This window comes from Mangifera indica, chromosome 5 (genome assembly GCF_011075055.1).
Source record: "Mangifera indica cultivar Alphonso chromosome 5, CATAS_Mindica_2.1, whole genome shotgun sequence".
Lineage (NCBI taxonomy): Eukaryota > Viridiplantae > Streptophyta > Magnoliopsida > Sapindales > Anacardiaceae > Mangifera > Mangifera indica.
Window position 1 is genome coordinate 9,600,418 of NC_058141.1, and position 17,474 is coordinate 9,617,891.

General features: G+C 33.6%; 2 protein-coding genes and 1 long non-coding RNA gene across 4 annotated transcripts; 1 reads left to right on the forward strand and 2 right to left on the reverse strand.

The window, feature by feature from the left end:
• Positions 1-3,859: 3,859 nt before the first annotated feature.
• LOC123217699 (probable BOI-related E3 ubiquitin-protein ligase 2) lies at positions 3,860-7,404 on the forward strand. Of its 2 annotated transcripts, none has more exons than XM_044638802.1 (5): positions 3,860-4,186; positions 4,268-4,329; positions 5,723-5,890; positions 6,183-6,541; positions 6,795-7,404. In XM_044638802.1, exons 3-5 carry the CDS (start codon positions 5,785-5,787, stop codon positions 7,329-7,331), a joined length of 1,002 nt encoding a protein of 333 aa, XP_044494737.1. In that variant the 5' UTR covers positions 3,860-4,186; positions 4,268-4,329; positions 5,723-5,784; the 3' UTR covers positions 7,332-7,404. The 2 variants fall into 2 exon arrangements, with proteins under 2 accessions (XP_044494737.1, XP_044494736.1); XM_044638801.1 differs by having other exon boundaries at positions 3,865-4,186; positions 6,180-6,541.
• A 676-nt stretch (positions 7,405-8,080) lies between these two features.
• Positions 8,081-9,195, reverse strand: LOC123217700. The gene is made up of 2 exons (XR_006502524.1): positions 8,939-9,195; positions 8,081-8,623 (listed from the first exon to the last, which is right to left on the reverse strand). It is a non-coding gene; the product is annotated as an uncharacterized LOC123217700 (long non-coding RNA).
• A 1,898-nt stretch (positions 9,196-11,093) lies between these two features.
• On the reverse strand, positions 11,094-14,235 carry LOC123216339 (DNA (cytosine-5)-methyltransferase DRM2-like). The gene is made up of 9 exons (XM_044636770.1): positions 14,086-14,235; positions 13,723-13,863; positions 13,519-13,615; positions 13,396-13,446; positions 13,200-13,339; positions 12,949-13,057; positions 12,477-12,574; positions 11,628-12,350; positions 11,094-11,525 (listed from the first exon to the last, which is right to left on the reverse strand). The coding sequence occupies exons 1-9, from the start codon at positions 14,233-14,235 to the stop codon at positions 11,094-11,096; spliced, it is 1,941 nt and encodes a 646-aa protein (XP_044492705.1).
• Between the last annotated feature and the right edge of the window lie 3,239 nt (positions 14,236-17,474).

The following is a 17,474-nucleotide window of genomic DNA, read 5'->3' on the forward strand; positions in this document are numbered from 1 at the left end:
AAAAGTTTGGACATACACTAAACCTTGGGTGGGAATAAGTATTTTGTCCTTATGTATATGTATACACACACACACACACACACACACACACATATATGATGATGATTTCTATGTAGATAATTTGCATGTGTCTTGCTTGTATTTGAATCCAATTGTGCAGTTAAATTGATCATTTGTGATATTTAGTTTGAGGTTTATGCTAAATATGTCAGTAACCTTTTATGATACATTTGAATGATTATTGACAACGTGTTTGATGATTACGAAGGATTGGATCTAATTATTGAGTTGTAGTTTATCATTATTTTCGTTTGCATATCATATAGGGTATTATTTGAATGAATGGTCGATTGGGTAGTGTAGTTTGGGATGCCTGAAATTGTGTTTTGATGGCTGAAATATGTGGATTTTGGTTATTCAAAATTATGGAAATTTTACAATATATGCCCATGTTTATCTACATACAAAACTATATATGTTTAGGGGACATTATCCTCAGTTTAGGTTAAATCATAAGAGTGTTAATTTAGGAATTAGTACATGCTCGTGTGATATAGGACACACCGTTGTGTATGCCACCATAGATTGCATGTCCGCGTTAGTAATTGTGCAACTATGAGGGTAAGATTTATGCACCCCTGTGTATGGAGGACATACACATGTATAATTGGAAAAACTGGAAAAAAAGGTTTAGAAAGTTAGCAATAATTATGGATGATAATAGTAATAACTATTTTACCTCTATAAGAGATGAATACGAGGAAAACTAATGATAAGGCTTTAACGAAGGTAGTATGTGATAGAATTCATTATAGGCTGTCTAACTTTGTGGACGACAACACTGACCCTCACTGAAGCGGTTTCGAATTGAAAACTAGAAATGATGTATTATATTATTTTAACTCATTAAGTTATGTGTAATGTAGTTGTGAAAACGTTAGGGCTAGTCTATGTGACCTTGATCCTTTGAATGATTATACATTGACGTTAGGTGTCTTAGTGTCTAGGATGCTCGTGCACACATTGATGTTGGGTGTTTAAACATCTAGGATGTTATGCAATTTTGGGAGAGGCCTAGGGTCTTACTCCCCTGTGACATGATATCCATAGCCTAAAGCTCAACTAGCATGCGTATAGGGTACACCTTGTGATGGACATTTGGGATATCTCATGCTTTCACTTGACGTTCAAGATGTTGATATATATCATTTGACACTAATTATCTAGGATGACACCGTCATTGAGGATAGGGTACTAGGCATCGAGATAATCCATATGGATATTTGGGATGTTGAAAAAACATTCATGATGCTACGAGGAGATTAAACAAAGGATATATGATGTAATTAATTATTATGATGTATATGTATATTTATTGGGTGTCGTGATATCACCTATTTATTAGGTATTTTTCATTCACATGTTCTTTTTGTGGTTTTTACACGTAGGATTATAGAGAAGCGAGGGTGGCAACGGGGGAGCCAGCAAGTCAGCTTGTGGTAGCGCATAAGGGCATAGGCACTTTAGTCATTTACTTGTTGGACTTATATATGTATTTTGGATTTATTTATATTTTGTTACACACTATGACTATTGTTATTTGATTTTCAGATTTCTGCAATTTAATATATTAAATAATAAATACACTTTTGGGAATAGTGGAATATTGTTTTTAATGCATGCTTTCGTTATAAATCCTATATGAGCAATTTCAAGTTAATGCATCTCTTCGGGTGTATATTTTGGATAGGGGTGTGCATTTGGAAAGAGATGTTATAAATATCATTCAGTATTTTCATATAAGATATCAACTCTCATGCTCGATGAGCGGTGAATCATTTATTGATATATTATAACTTTTATACAGATTTCGATATGGCTAGTCACAACCTTTATGGTACCCTAATTATGACAACACGTTTGATAGTGTTGAACTATACCGATCTTTATACAAGACCACCTGATGACTTTAAGTCTAGGGATCACATGTACCCGTGAGTTAGAAGATTTATTTTTATAGAGATAGGAGCAACTATCTATATGAAAATCCTCTTGGCGAGTCTATCCATTGAACACATCTATAATGTGCATCAATATGTTGTACCAAGTTATTGGCTAATAGTATCGATACGAGAGAATTATCACCATATTCTAATGAGATCACTCAACACTATGATAATCTTATCACTGTTACATTTGCTCTTGGTTATAGTAACATCAAGATTACAGACATTTCTAGAATGGTTATCTGATGTGTCATAGGTTTCCACAATCAATTGTCAGATTCCCTTGTCACGATTCTACCATTCTAAAGATTATTATTCTTACAAAAAAATATTATGTTGCATGAACAATAAAATATATTTTATTAATAAATACGTAAATTATATGGTCACAAATGTATAAACCAATTGACTCTAGGGCATTACCCTAATATGTCCATCAAAATCGTCAAAATGACCATTGAAACTCATCAAAATCTACTAAATGATCATTGGATCTCTCACAAATTTTGACTAAATACCCACAAAATCGATTGCCATTTTCTTCTTCTTCCCCTCCTATCATATGTCATCTTTCCATTGAATTCTTCCATCAATTTAGAGTGGATACTAAGTCAACTCTAGTAGTCAAGCAACCACAAATTCAATCAAATTTTGTGGTAGTTTTAACAATCATTTTATAGGTTTTGGCAAGTTTCAATGACCATTTGTTAATTTCAATGAGTTCCAATAGACATTCTATCAATTTTGACAAGTTTTGATGGACATTTTGTCACCTCTAATGAGTTTCGATAATCATGACAGTTTAGAGTGACATCTAAGATTTTCAAAATAATATAAACTAAATTTTAACTTTTTAAACTTACACAAGATCAAAATGTGTTGTTTAAAATGTTTAGCCGAGATCTATAAATGTTATTTTTTGATTTTTTTTTCAAAATTTTTAATAATAAAATTATTATTTTATTTCTATAGAGTAGCTTTTTTAAATGAAATTTAATTTAAGGTAAAAATGTGTTCTCTATATCATTAGAGAGATAAAAGAGAGCTCTTAACCCCAACCTTAGGTTGGGACAATGTAATTTGCTTTTAAGTAATTAATTGTTACGTGACTATATCCATTCGTCCTGAAGTAGATGCCTTTTAATGCAATATGAAGACTTTTGCAAAAGACGTTAAGATAATTACAAATATAATGGTAAGATTTCCTCGTTATTTACTAATAAGTGGTTGAGTTAGTTGTCTGACAGTTACTTCCGTGGTTATCAAAGAGTTAAATTGACTTTTTTTTTTTAAATATTTAAATCATGAAATTTTTATTCACAAACTGCGACGACGGTACAATACGCGTGGAAGGTTATGCCCGGGGAACGGTACACGATAAACCTGACACTCACTCATCAACATCAATATAAAATTAAAAATACCTTGATAATGATGAAATCTGGCACCTTGATGTGTTCCCACTCCCGGGCAGATCTAGATAGCGATGGGGCAGAAAACAGTAGATCATTTCTTTCAATAAAAATATTAAATTAAAAAAAAAAAAACGTTATGCATGAAGTATCGTGAAATAAGGGGCGTCGTTTGCTCACCCGCCAAATTTACCCGCCAACAACAACAGTCAATGCTGGTGAAGTGGGGCCACAAGTGGGGCCCGAGGATGAGAAGAGGCAGGCAACCACGCACTCCGTTTTCCCGCTTTTATATAAAATTGTTGTCCAGGGACCGACCACCACGACGCATATTCATGATTCTCCATTGGGTTAACTGTACTGTCTATCGCATTATTTTTCAACGAGTCCAGGGCGGTTGCATTGGTCTGGATAAAATGGAAAAATAAAAGGGGACAAAAATAGAAAAGAAAAGAACGGCTCCTTCTATGATAGCGAGACCCGCACTGTTTCTATTCACTGTTCAGATTAGAAATAGAAAATTGAAATTACTGCGAATAACTGCAGTTAATGCTGATAAAACCAAAACCTAACCACAATTCATAACTGCAACTAAGAGTTTGTCAGCAGCAAACGCCTCCACTGATTCATTTATTCGTTCATTCCTTGTATTTATTTCTATAGTTTATGATTTTCACCCCATTCACACAGAACCTCCTCTCTTCAAAACTATTCCTTCGTCATCGGTTTCTCTTTCCCATTCCACCTCAATAGTCGTTTATATTTAAGGTTTTTTTTCCCCTTTTTTTTTTTTCAGGATTGTTTGTTTTACCTTTTTGATTTTGGGTTAACTTTGTTATGGTTTTGCAGGATCTTCCGTGCTGCTTTTCTTTTGCGCTCTGAATCAAATTGTTTGACTGCATATATTGCTGGTAACTTGGCTGATTGCTTTTTTTTTTTTTTAATTAATCTTTTGTATGATTTAGATAAGTTTTTGACTTTTTGTTAAATCTTGAGTAGATCTTAATCTCTCTGTTTGATGATTTTCCGTATTCTAATATGTTTGATTTTGTATTAAATTAAAATATGATTAAACTGATTCTTTGCCTTTATTTTTTCTTCTGATGATTATCTCAACATTTTATCTTCTTATGATTGCTATTTTCTTCTTTTTTGTGTTTGAAAGCTAAAAACAAAAAATAATAATCTGTCGTAAGAATCCATGTATATCTTTGCCTGTTCTCTTCACCTTCTATCTGGGTATCTGGGGATTATGGATAGATGCTGTATTTTGGCTTCTGTTAGTTTTTTCTTTCTTTTACATATCTTCAAGCTGTTTCTGTTATATTTTTCTTATTTTTGAGCCTCCCTCTTTCGGTCAATAGCATTTTTTTTATTTGTCATTTATACTGCATTACCTGATTTTGATTTTCAATCCGTAGTTTCAATGATCTACAGATAATCTTTTTGTCTCCTTCCTCTTTTGTTCTGTCAAATTATATGCATAGTTATTATATGTTGCAAATCAATAATAGTTCATTATAAGTCTCACTTTAAATCAAATGAACATGATGGAAATTACATTGTGTTCAATGTGAACTGAATAGAGGGGAAGTGATACCACAGTTTGAATGTTTCACTGCCTGAATCCATAAACACATTTTTAATAATGAAATGCCTTGGGTCAATGGTTATGTCATATCACTCCTATATTCCATATCCTGCATCATAATTTTCTGTTATCTTGTATTCTAGTCCTTTACTGTGAATCTTGCTCCTACCTCTCTTGCATGTGAAACTGATTAATAGCCTTTCTAATACTTTTTGAAACCTTGCTTCCATTTTTGTACATACTGAAGTAGATTCTTGAGGTTTATGATATGTGATTTAATATGAACAATGAGTTATAATTTTCCAGTTATCTTACAAATTTTATGTGCTCTCTGTATTTGTGTCTGGATACCATATCTTCTGAGTATATAGCAACCTTCCTTAATTGTTTCTTCCTTTGTGTCCCTATTGCCTTTTTATGCCTTCTTCCTAGGTAGGAAACATTAATGAAATTAATTTCTTACCTTTTGAGTTTATAACTGTCAAGCATTCTAGTTTCCAAGTTTGAGTTCAAGTAATTTTTTTCCATAACTGTGCCTTAATACAAACATTTTCAGGGTTGCTGAGTGGGATGCCTGTCTTTTGATTTGTGAAACATTTTTATGTCAAACAATATTTATGTTGTTTCCTTGGTTTCATTAAATATGGCTCTGTTACTGGTGTTTTCCATAAATTATTGTAATCATTTTAAAGTTCCATTACTTCGTGTTGCAGGTAATATATTAACCATCACAAGCTACACAACTTAGAGTAAACTAGTTTCAATACTAGTAAAAATGTTGGGAGGCAACAGTGGGAATCCTATTCTTCCAGTTTTTCTGGATGAGAGTCGATTTCAGTATCAGAGTAATGCATCAAATCAGCTGCAGTTATTTGGAAATTGTGAGTTCTCTTCTCATATAAATTGAGCTATCAAATTTTTCTTTCTGTTTTTTGATGAAATCCCTATGATATGCATGTACAATGCTTTGTGTACAGCAGTATGTTCCTTTGTATTTGACTGTAGTCATTGCGAAAATAAAATAAATTATGAGTCCGATCTCTACTAGCTTTTCTTCTTAGGTCGCATCTCTTTTCTGGACATGCTGTTTTAGGGCAGTCCTGTTTCTCTTTCTTTATGGTCAAACTTCTAATTGCTGGACTAATTTGTAATTCAATATCCTTTTCTCAGTAGCAGTTGGCTGTAACATTGGTCCGGTAAATTATTTTGGAAATGAGCATATCACTCCTATGCTTAGGCCCAATAAACGAGGCAGGGAAACGGAAGACTTCTCAAGGCAGCAAAAGCTGCACATCTCGTTAAATTCAAACATCTGCCTAGATGAAGCTGATCGTTCTGCAAGTATTCCTAAGCCAAACCTTGTATCAACAGGGTTAAGGTTATCATATGATGATGATGAACATAACTCATCTGTAACTTCTGCAAGTGGTAATTTGAATACTGCACCACCAATTATCTTGTCTCTTGGTGACAATGTTAGGACTGAACTTGATCGTCAAAAAGAAGAAATTGATCAATATATCAAAATGCAGGTAGATCTACTCTCTTGGTGAAGATATAATTTTGTTTTTCTAACTTTCTGTTGCATCAGTATTTTCTGGGTTTAAAAAAGTATGATATCAGTGAACAGATGCTTCTGGTACACTTATTGAATCCAAAGCAATTCATACATCATAGGATGTTAAACTCTGTAATCAACCTGTCAAATTGAATAATTTTTATTTGTAACGGCTTGTTGGTGTTGTTTGCATCTTGGTATCAATGTTTGCTGGATTTCTCAAACAGGAAGAACACTTGGCAAGGGGGCTTAGGGAGTTGAAGCAGAGACAGATGGCTTCATTCCTTTCGGCTGTAGAGAGAGGTCTGGCTAAGAAATTCCGAGAGAAAGAAGTAGAGATACAAAACATGCATCGTAAGAACAGAGAACTGATTGAGAGAATAAAGCAGGTGGCATCAGAAGCCCAGAATTGGCAGTATAGAGCAAAGTACAATGAGTCTGTTGTTAATGTCCTAAAGAACAACCTGCAGCATGCGATTTCACAGGGTGCCGACCAACTGAAGGAAGGATTCAAAGACAGTGAAGTTGATGATGCCGAATCATGCATTGACCCAAACAACTTTCTAAGCATGCCAGGTGAATCTTCAAAATCAGGTTCTAGGAGTCAAAACATGATGTGCAGAGCATGCAAGACAAAGGAAGTCTCAATTTTGTTGATGCCTTGTAGGCACTTTTGTTTATGCCAAGATTGTGATGTTTTGGTCAGTGTGTGTCCTGTCTGCCAGTTGGTGAAAGATGCCAGCCTCCCAGTGTATTTGTCCTAAATGATAAACCAAATTACTCAATGAAAATCTTTTGAAACTCTGAATTATAAAAAAGATAAAAGAATTTGGGTAATTTTCTTTTTGTATATTTGATCTCAATCTGTGATTGGGTATGCAATACGCTGTGATGCGTTATGGCTGCATTGGCCTGGTCTTTTGCTACCGTACTCGCCTTCTTCTTTAGCTTGGATTTAGTATCTGTATGTTGCCATCAATGTTGCAGTAGGTTTTTTCTTTTTGAGAAGTTAGGTTTTTACATTGCCGAGCTATATTCTGGCTGACAAATTAAAATAAAATGAAAAAGAAAAATCTGTAATGTCAAGAATCAAGCGCTAATGCATACTTTACAGGTGCCTGCCATATTAAGTTCATATACTAAATCCATTGAGGTTGCAGAAGCAAAATAATAAAGGTGGCAGAATGACACTGAGAAACCAGTTGGTTCTGTTCCCCCAAATATTCTTAAAATCTTCCTCCAGTTGTCTCACTTTTTCTTAGGCGCAGGTTCAGCTTTTAGATGCTCTGTACTTGATTCCATCTAAAACATGAAAAAGGCAGAGGAAAGAAATGGATAAAATTACCTTCCTCAAAATAAAATAGTAGCCAATTCTCTTGTAACAAAATAATGTCATTAAGCTCGACCACCTTATTCAACTTATCCCTGACAAAACAAACTGTCTGATTCATTGACTGGGATGAAAAATAATCCTGAGATCAATTACAGTAAACTAAACATCAGCCCTGGGCAATTGAAAATCAAAACATTGTATTGCAAAGAATTTGTGCTGACCTTTATAATATTGTTAAAACAACAGAAGATTAATAAAGATTGTCAAACATTCATAAGGAAAGACAACACTCAAGGAGGTCAAGATTTAAAGTTATGCACTCCATGCTGAACAGAACAATGTGATCTAATCGATCCAACATGGACTCAGCAGCATGGAAGCCTGAACATGGTTGAGTTCTGCCTTGATCTCCACTTCAGACTCACGCCAGTTGTCTTTGTCCAAACAAACTAACCTACCCAACTAGAGTAACAATGGCTACCTTAATTGTGAAAGAAACAGCAACAGTAACCATTACTACATTGTACAACAACTCCACACCACCACATTTTTAAAGTTTGGCATGTCAGTAAAGAAAAAGAGAATACATTATCAAAGGAAACTCTTGTGAAAGGTGAATCAGTAACTTGATTAACATGTTGTGATTTACCAGAGCCCCACAAAAAGTGACTGGTGACTGGACAATCACTTGCTTGACATGTACGTTGTGATTCTCTTAAGTCCCTGCAAAAGGGAAAAAACATTCAGTCATTTCTAAACAAAAACAGTCATTTTAGACTTTGCTAAACTGGAAACACAACATAAATTCTTATTACAATTGTATAGATGTTATTTGTTGGGAAACTAAGTTATATTGAAACGGAGCTTCAACCAATGATGAATCACTTAAACTGGCTGAATTAAGAACCATTGGCACTTAGGGTCTTCCAGCTGATACAAAGTTAAAAAGAAATACAAATTGCATGAGAGACATAGAATCACCACCGATTCACTTTCATAGGTAAATAATCTCATGAATGAATAGAAATCTAAACTTACAGGACAATCTATAGCCAGAACTTCCTTTCTCCTCCTTTAGAACTTGTCCTTGGTATCATCCACCCTCTCAAACTAAGGAGCATATGAAACCTCTAATCTGTCACCGAGAAAAAAAATATCATGTCCAGTTTTCGTTTTGCGCATCTAGAACTTGTTCTCGTTTCTTTTCCGGTTGAATTGATGGCAGAGTTGCTCGTTTCAATAAAGAAAATGACACGTCGTCTTGTAATCTGGAATGTAGTTCGCAATTCGGAAGATACTATTAAGTATAATAATAAAAATATGTGTATTTAATTTTGGTACATAAATATGTATATGTATATGTTTTATCATATAATTAAATAATTTTAAATTAAAAATAAAATAATATTAAATCATATGATATAAGTGTATATATATTTATATGCTAAAAATAGATATGTATAATATTATTCTAAATATAAATATTACTTGAACCTTTTACAAATTTAAAACAAAATATCTAAAGCTAAATTGGTCATTAGATTATAAATACTAATTAATGGATTAGTGGAATTATTAAAACAATTTAAGAAATAAAGAAAATATTTTGTAAAACCTCAATTCGAATTCGTCAACAACGACATCTGATGAATTATTTTGATTGACGAAGTCTGTAATTTTGCATGCGGTTGGAAGAATCTTTTCCTAAGTACTAAGATGTAAGGGGCTTAGATGATAGATGACATGGATGACACGTGCACTCATAATTGCAGGAAATAAGACTATCACGTCACATTCTTCGCCTTTCTGATACGCTGCCGTCAGGGATTTAATTATGTGTTGTAGCTCGAAGCCTGTTCTTCTTCAAAGTGCGTTGGTGATGCTGGGCCTGTAATAAGTGTTCTGACTCTGTGGTTTAGGATTTGCTTCCTGCTGGTTTTGTCTGGTTTTGTATCTGTATCCTGGAAAGCTGCTGCGGTTCTGCAAGTGTGTGGTTCCTCCTGACTTCTAGTTTCCTGCAAGGTGCTGGATTTTGTGTGACCTCTGCTGCGGCTTTGCAGATGGTTTTCTTCTGAATTTGCTGGCTGCTGTTCTCTTTTAGCTTGTAGGCTTCTCTTAGCTGCCATTCTCTTTGTGTGAGCGGTGTCATCATTGGCCACATTCCAGGAAATGTTCCGCAGTGCTAATTCATGGGTGGTGTATGGTTGCCGCTCCAGCAGATATTTTTTATGAAAGGGCAGGTTAAAGATCTGCTTCTGTGGTTGTTCCTGGCGGCTGGGTTAATGCCTTTCTGTTTCAGGTGTGTGCAGCTTGCTGCTTGATACTGTTGTCTGGGATTTGATTGCTAACTTTGGCGTCCTGCCATAGCTGGTTGAGTTGTGTCATGCTTATTTCAACATCAGATTGTATTTTCTAGTATCCTTCTGTTTTTCAGGCGGTCATTGGTTTTAGTTTGTTATAGGGAGAGGTTTGCTTATTGGCTTTTGTTATCTGTACTTACAAGAATTTTGCTATCTTTGTCGGATGAGCCTAGGTTGTGTTTTTGTATCCGGTTTTTCCAAGTGTTTTAATGTTTATATTTTCCTTAAAAAAAAAAAAAGGGCAATCGACATCTCTCTCTGTGGGATACTCATGACTTAACCTAAGTGACTAAACTTTGTTCATATCCAAGGTGATTCTGCCCTACCCATAATGCATGAATTAGAATCCAATTTTATATGCTTTGGGTCATCATTTTCATCTAGGTTCTCTTCGCCACATCTACCCGCAGAACATATATTATTAATATTTTAAATGTTTACGTAGAATCTTGCTGCCATCAAGGCCATTAATGTGGAAGCTGTTCAACAAATTATCTGTGTTGAGAAAAACTTAGAACAGCACCAACAGAAGACATTTTCATAATTCGCTCCATCTTTATCTCTATGTATTTTAATTGCAGATTTCTTTCAGGAGATTATCAGTACGATTGTTTCTTGATGACACATTTACAAAAGAGTAAATAAATAAATAAATAAATAAATAAATAAATAACAGTATGAAAGGTCACTGAACATATCCCATTGATAGCATAAAAGCAAATGAAAATGAATGTAACTGCAGTAGAGAAAATAGTGTATCAGAGTGCAGAATTGCACAGAAGGTTTGCAAAAATAGGGCATTAAAAAGTAGAGAATATAAGTGTGAAAGGTCATCAAACATTTCCCATTATATATTTAACAAGGTCAAGGATGCGAAAATACTCGTAGAATAGAGATGAATGCTCACCTTCAAGACCAACTCTGCTCACTCTGTTGCAGCCACTGAGATTATTGCATGGACTGCCACCAATCACAAGATCAAGTCCTCCAAATGACCTAATATAATGCTCCAACTTGTCTCCGGTGACTTCTTGTACATCTGCTAGTTCAATTAGACTTCCACACTGGTTTGTATCCTTCCACCAGCTCCGTACAATATTTCTGTTCACCTCAGAAATCTCCACTGACACCACATTCTTCAAAGGAATCCCAAGTCGATGCAATGCCACCTCAGCTCCACCGATGCCAGAAAAAAGAGAAAGAACATTAGCCCCACTTGGAAACTGTTCTTTCAAGACAGAAAGGTGGTAGGCAACTGTGTCAACCTGATATGAATTATTGATTTACATCATTCAGATTCGGATGAAGTGTTGAACAAATACTTGCTAATTTATAACAAGTGAGATGGTTGAAAAAATGTCAATTACCTGAAAGGAGTTGCCCAGAGCTGTGTATCTATCTCCAGTACATACGCCACCACCCCTTGTATGGTTCTCTGGAAATCCCATTAACATCTCCATTTCAGTAGGTTCAATAGGTGCAACCTTGTTTTTTCCAACCCAAACCAAATTCCATTTCCGGCATTCTCCAAGCACGTACTTTTGTACATGTGGAGGAGGTTCCGGTTCACCATCGAACTCCTCAAGAGCTAGCCTTATCTTCTCTGTGAGTTTGGCACTCGCATGGCTGCTATGAATGCAATTAAATTTTGTTCTTTTATCCCAAGAAGGCCACCATTTTTGAGTCCATGGAAGAGTTTCCTGTATAGTGCGTGGTGGTCTTGGCAATAGAGGAAAGCGGTTGTTTATAGGGAGGTTATGAATGTAACCTCTTTTCCTTGCACAAGCACAAAAGTAGATAGAATCAACAAATTCTGGTTCAATGTCGTACAAAAATCGAGATATTGTATTCCAAACTCCCTTTGGAGTAATAGCCACGTTTTCATAATAAAAATAAGGAAGTCCTGCAGCTGCCTCTGGCACCTTTCTCTCAACTGTAGGCCATGGTTCATCAGGAACACCAAATCCTATCATTGGCTGAGGAATGATTAACCTTTGCTTCTTCGGACTTCTTAAGAGACTGCTGCTTCCCTGGTTTTCATCTTCGTAAAACTTCCTCTTCTTATTACTGAGAAAATCAAGGTTTTCAGGCTGCGAAGTGCCAACAAAGAAGAAATTAGTTTATGAATAACCAATAAACATTCACATGGTTAGCTTCACAAAAGAAAAAAAATGAGGAAATCATCAAACTATTAATTGGGAGTGTGACTTCTCAACCTCCTCATCAGTTAATTCTATAATGTCGACATCCGATTCCTTTTCTAGTTCAGCAGCACATATGAAATCTGTTAGTTCAGCTATTTGGGCATCTGGACCTGCGATTTTCTGAAGGGTTAAGATCTTGATTCGATCTTCGTTTATACATGCTTTATATGCAAGTTACCAATAATATATCACCAAATTGAGCAATAAAGGATAAAAAATAAAATAATATCTAATTAAATAATGATATATCAAATATGTGTTTAAATATATGTACACATAACATTGGCTGTAACATAGTGTGCTCAGGGAATGAGAACATACTTACATAGTGACCATATCAACTAAGTCAGAGCATTATCAAAGTAGAAAGGAAATGGAATATGTATTGAGATTGTGTATAGAAACAAGGAAAAGATTAATAAACATAATATAGATACATAATTTTTTCAAAAAATCACAGAAAATCTTAGTGCTGTAGGCATACCACACTTATCTATCGCTGTGATAGCCTCCTCGGCTGTATAACCCATATCCACCAGAACCCACAGTTTCTCCTCCTCCTCTAACGATTTATTTATATATTTTTTGTAAGGCTGGCAAAGCAAAGATAATAAAGAGCGACTCAGATTTTAATCATGCACCTACTAGAGAAAAGTTCACCTCTAAAGAAGATATATATAAACCATTAAAAGAATGCAAGGACAATAAATTAAGGCAGGATAGAAGGTAATTTACAGCAGCTGCAGGAGAGCTATTGACATTAGAGAGGTCAATGCAGCCAATATTGCTTTCAGAAGCAGAAGAGCTTGTTTCAGCGATGATTTGGCATTGTTGAGGGGACTTCTCAAGAGCCTGAAAATCACAACAATTTACAGCTAAATGCTCAAGTTTTCATTCTCACAGCAACAGGCACTATGTCAGAAGGGTTTACTCACGGAGTATGTAAGTAGAGAATCCAATATTGACGCTTCATTATCTTCTCCTACCATATGTTATAGAAAAGTATTAATGATCAAATGCATATAATTAAGCTAAAATATAAGTTTATGTGTACCATTTTCCTGAATTGCTTTGATCACAGTCTTCTCTGAAAATCCCATTGCCACAAAACGGTTAACTGTGTTAGAGCTGGTAGAACCAGTTGAATATGCCTACACATTACAAGTAAAGCTGTGAGCTGAGGGCCCCAGAATACGTTGCAACTTAAACAAGCATTATTTTTTGCGTCGGACTTTTTCGCTCAAGAAATAACAATTACATTAGCAGAGTTGCTCACGGTATCTTGATCGAAATTTGTTGAATCCAGACAAAGAGGAGGAGGATAATGATCGTACATATAAACCTCATCGTCGCTACAGTCGAACTTGTTGTCATTCTCACTACAAGTATCATTTGGACCCTATTCGTTTGAAGATGGGAAACAATAATACTAAGAAAAAGTTCAGATTTACAATAAAGGATAAGGGTTTTAGTATAGCAGTAAAGGGCAAGACCATTTCTCGGAAGAGAAAGAAATTGTAATCTAGAGTCTTAGACCCGAGAATTAGTAAACGTAAGATCTAAAATAAATGCCAAAATAGTGTTGAAATAGCTCAACATACAGAGAAGGGGAAGATCATACCATTGCTGGTTCTAAAGCTCTTAACTTTGCTCTAAAAGCAGCTTCCACTCCCAAAAACACAAATAGATAGACTGGAAAATAAAGAAAGATTAGTCCGTGAGTGGTTACAATTTCTAAGATAATCCAAATACGCTTTTGAGTCCCATGCATTTTGTACGATTCATGCATAGCTCATATATTTCTATCATGTCTTTTAGAATCCGAGGCAAGATTAAACACATATGAAAAACTATATATTGAAGATCAATAGTCTCCCGTCATCTCATATCCGGTGACTTTGTTTTGTTCTGAGCTTCATGGCAGGAGTAAATTAACCGTAGATATTACGAAATAGTACATATTGATTAAAATGAATAAAAATGTTAGAGCTTTCATTATATGGTTTTTCCTTGAACTTAAAGTTTATATTAGCGGAGTGCTTAGCACTTCCTACCTTCCTTTCTCACCGACCTACCCTCGTTACCAGTTTGGTTTTTTGCCCTAAAATTCAATGAGACAAGTCCCTTCTTCGGTGAGCGAGACTGCAAAAAAAAAAAGTATTAAGATTACTGGGCAGAGATTTTAGTAGCTAGCAAGCCGGAAAGGTTATGTTCTCTCTTGGTCTTCAGTAAAAGATCGAAAGGAACGGTCGTGGCATACCAAGTAAGATGCCCAAGAAACGAAGGATGTAAGCAATACGTAAACTGCAAAAAAGAAAAGCAGTAGTGTGAGCTCCTGTGCGAAACTAATGTATATTAGCAGAGAAACTGCAACACAGAAGCACAAAAATACTACGTTCTTGCTAAAACGACGGCCGGAAAAAAATAAAGATGGAGAAAGAAAGTCTTTACACTATACTGAAGAGAGGAGGGAATCCATGAAGTAGCTCAAATGAATACTGTTTTCGTATCCAAGACACAGGTTTTTTTAACCCGCCGCTATTGTAAATTAGAAGAGCGTGGGTTGAAAATGATAAAAGGGCAGAATGAGACTTCAAATGCAAGGATGTATAAGTCTATGAAATGGGTTTCTTTTGGCAATCTTTTATTATTATTTTACCAAAGATAGATTATATTTTTAATGGGTTAAAATTGATAGGTTAGTTATTGTGTTAAAAAAGGTCCTCTTATGTTAAGTTTATCGTGACAGATTATGTTCTTTCTGTTGTATTAAGGCCATGCCAACTATGACATAATTTAAATGAAATTAAAATTATTTACTATTTTTAAATAAAATTAAAATTACTAAGAGAGTAAATTACATTTTTCTACCAAAGGTTTCACCTAAAAAAAATTGTCATAAAAATAGCATTATACGCAAAAATAATGACGTGTTACCATATAATTAAATAGTTAAAAATTAAAGATAAAATAATATCTAATTATATAGTAATAGTATGTATAGTCTTATTATTGTCTAATATATAATAATAAAATTATGTGTATAAATAATATACATAAATAATGATATGTCATTATGTAATTTGATGTTGTTTTATCTCTGATTTAAAAATATAAAATCACATAATAATATTTTATTATTTATATACAAAATTATGTATATTATTTATACACAAAATTATATATATTGTTTACACACATAACACTATTCAATATATAAATCACAATTTTTCATTGGAATTTAACCAAAATTAACCATTTATTATTTCTTCCGGAAATGGATACAATGCCCACAACATTCGACAGCACAAATATTGTCGAATCATTCCAAATTAGACATGACATATATGGCAAATCATGTCAGAAAGACCCACTTTTTAAAATCTTAAAAAACAAAAAACAAAACAAAATAAAGAAGACTACCGGAGGAAATAGCGGTTATGCAAGGTCAAGTAGCCGTTGCATTAACAGTTATTTAAATTTTTTTTCTAAGCTTTTCTTATAAATACCACACTCATCTTTTCAACTCTTTCACATAACCCTCTTAACTCTCTCAACTCTTAATTTTCAAGCTCACATAATCTCTCTGAAATTCGCCATTTTTTTTGTTTTGATTTTATTTTAGGATGTATTCATTTTAGTTAATTATATTTTTTCCTCAAATTTATTTTCAAAATATATCTAAATTCAAAAGAATTTAATTTAATTTTTTTTTTTATAATTTTGATAATAAGGGAAACATTGATGAAGAACCATAATCATAACTACTACCATCAAAAAATAAAAAAAAGCAAAAGTCAAAAGTTTGAGAACATTTCATTCAATCAAACAAAAGAAATTATTTGTGGTAAAATTGTTTGACGCACACTGTATAAATATTATGGTTCTAGTTTAACATTGTGTGAATTTAGACGACACCAAACATCTCTGTAGGCATATCATCGAACATTGAAAAAATGTTAAAACACTTAAAAGGGAAACAATGAATTTTGTATGCAAGGTCAAGATCTGTATGTAAATCATTTGCTAATTCACCCATTTCTATAATAGATAAAATATCTAACTTCACATATAATCAATAAAATATGAGTGACTATGTGGTCAGGTACATTATTGTAATTGATAAACCTTTTACGTATGGTGATGACAGTATTTTAGAATACTCATGCTTTTAAAAAAATTCCTCAGAAAATATTAAGTTTTAATATTGTTAATAATTATGAACAAATGAAATTAGAAATGAACCTAATCAATTTGATAAAGTTATTTCATTGACTTCTCATTTGTAAATATAAATAGTTAAATGTAAAATTAACACACTAAATATAAATAGTTAAAATTTCATATATAATGCAGACTTTTACTTAATATGTTTATGGTAAGTTTTTTTAAAACTTAAAAAAAAAAAATATTATTAATGCTTTGAATGGTTTCTGAAATTGTTATTAGAAATATTTCCATGTATTTTCTCCTAAATAAAGAAGAAGAAACTAATCATGGTAACTAATTAAATTAAATAAAAATATATTACATTACATTGAACAATTTTTTTTTAAAATTTATTTTCATTATGATTATCTTACTTTATTATTTTTTAATTCATGTTATTATAACCATATGTTACTTAATTCTTTCATCTTTACTTATAGGCCAAAGGACTATGTCCCACCCAAGGTTTAGTAAAATGGCAAAAATTCCCATCCGTTAACTTTCAAAAACCCAAATATCTATCCATTAGTTCAAATTCACTATTGAAATTAAGGGTAAAATGGTTATTTAGCTAAAAATATTAAAAAACAAAAAAAAATTAACATTTCACCCCCTCTAGGTTTAAAAACTAACATTTCTCCCCCCACCCAAGGTTTGAAAATTCGCCATTCCCCCTTAGGGTGTGGAATCCACACCACCCCAAGTCATTGGTATTTGCACAATTGACCCAAACTCTTTAATAATATAATTAAGTTGTTAATTACATTTTAAATATTTTTTCTAAATATTTTCAAACATAAT

Bases quoted from the DNA above. Each gene is read 5' to 3' on its own strand.
- LOC123216339 (XM_044636770.1), bottom strand. From the start codon at position 14,235: ATGCATGGGACTCAAAAGCGTATTTGGATTATCTTAGAAATTGTAACC. The intron at 13,864-14,085 runs GTATGATCTTCC...TCAAACGAATAG, and splicing joins GAGCTTTAGAACCAGCAATG to GGTCCAAATGATACTTGTAG. The intron at 13,447-13,518 runs GTACACATAAAC...AACATATGGTAG, and splicing joins CAAAGCAATTCAGGAAAATG to GAGAAGATAATGAAGCGTCA.
- LOC123217699 (XM_044638801.1), top strand. From the start codon at position 5,785: ATGTTGGGAGGCAACAGTGGGAATCCTATTCTTCCAGTTTTTCTGGAT. The intron at 5,891-6,179 runs GTGAGTTCTCTT...TCCTTTTCTCAG, and splicing joins GCTGCAGTTATTTGGAAATT to TAGCAGTTGGCTGTAACATT. The intron at 6,542-6,794 runs GTAGATCTACTC...TTTCTCAAACAG, and splicing joins ATCAATATATCAAAATGCAG to GAAGAACACTTGGCAAGGGG.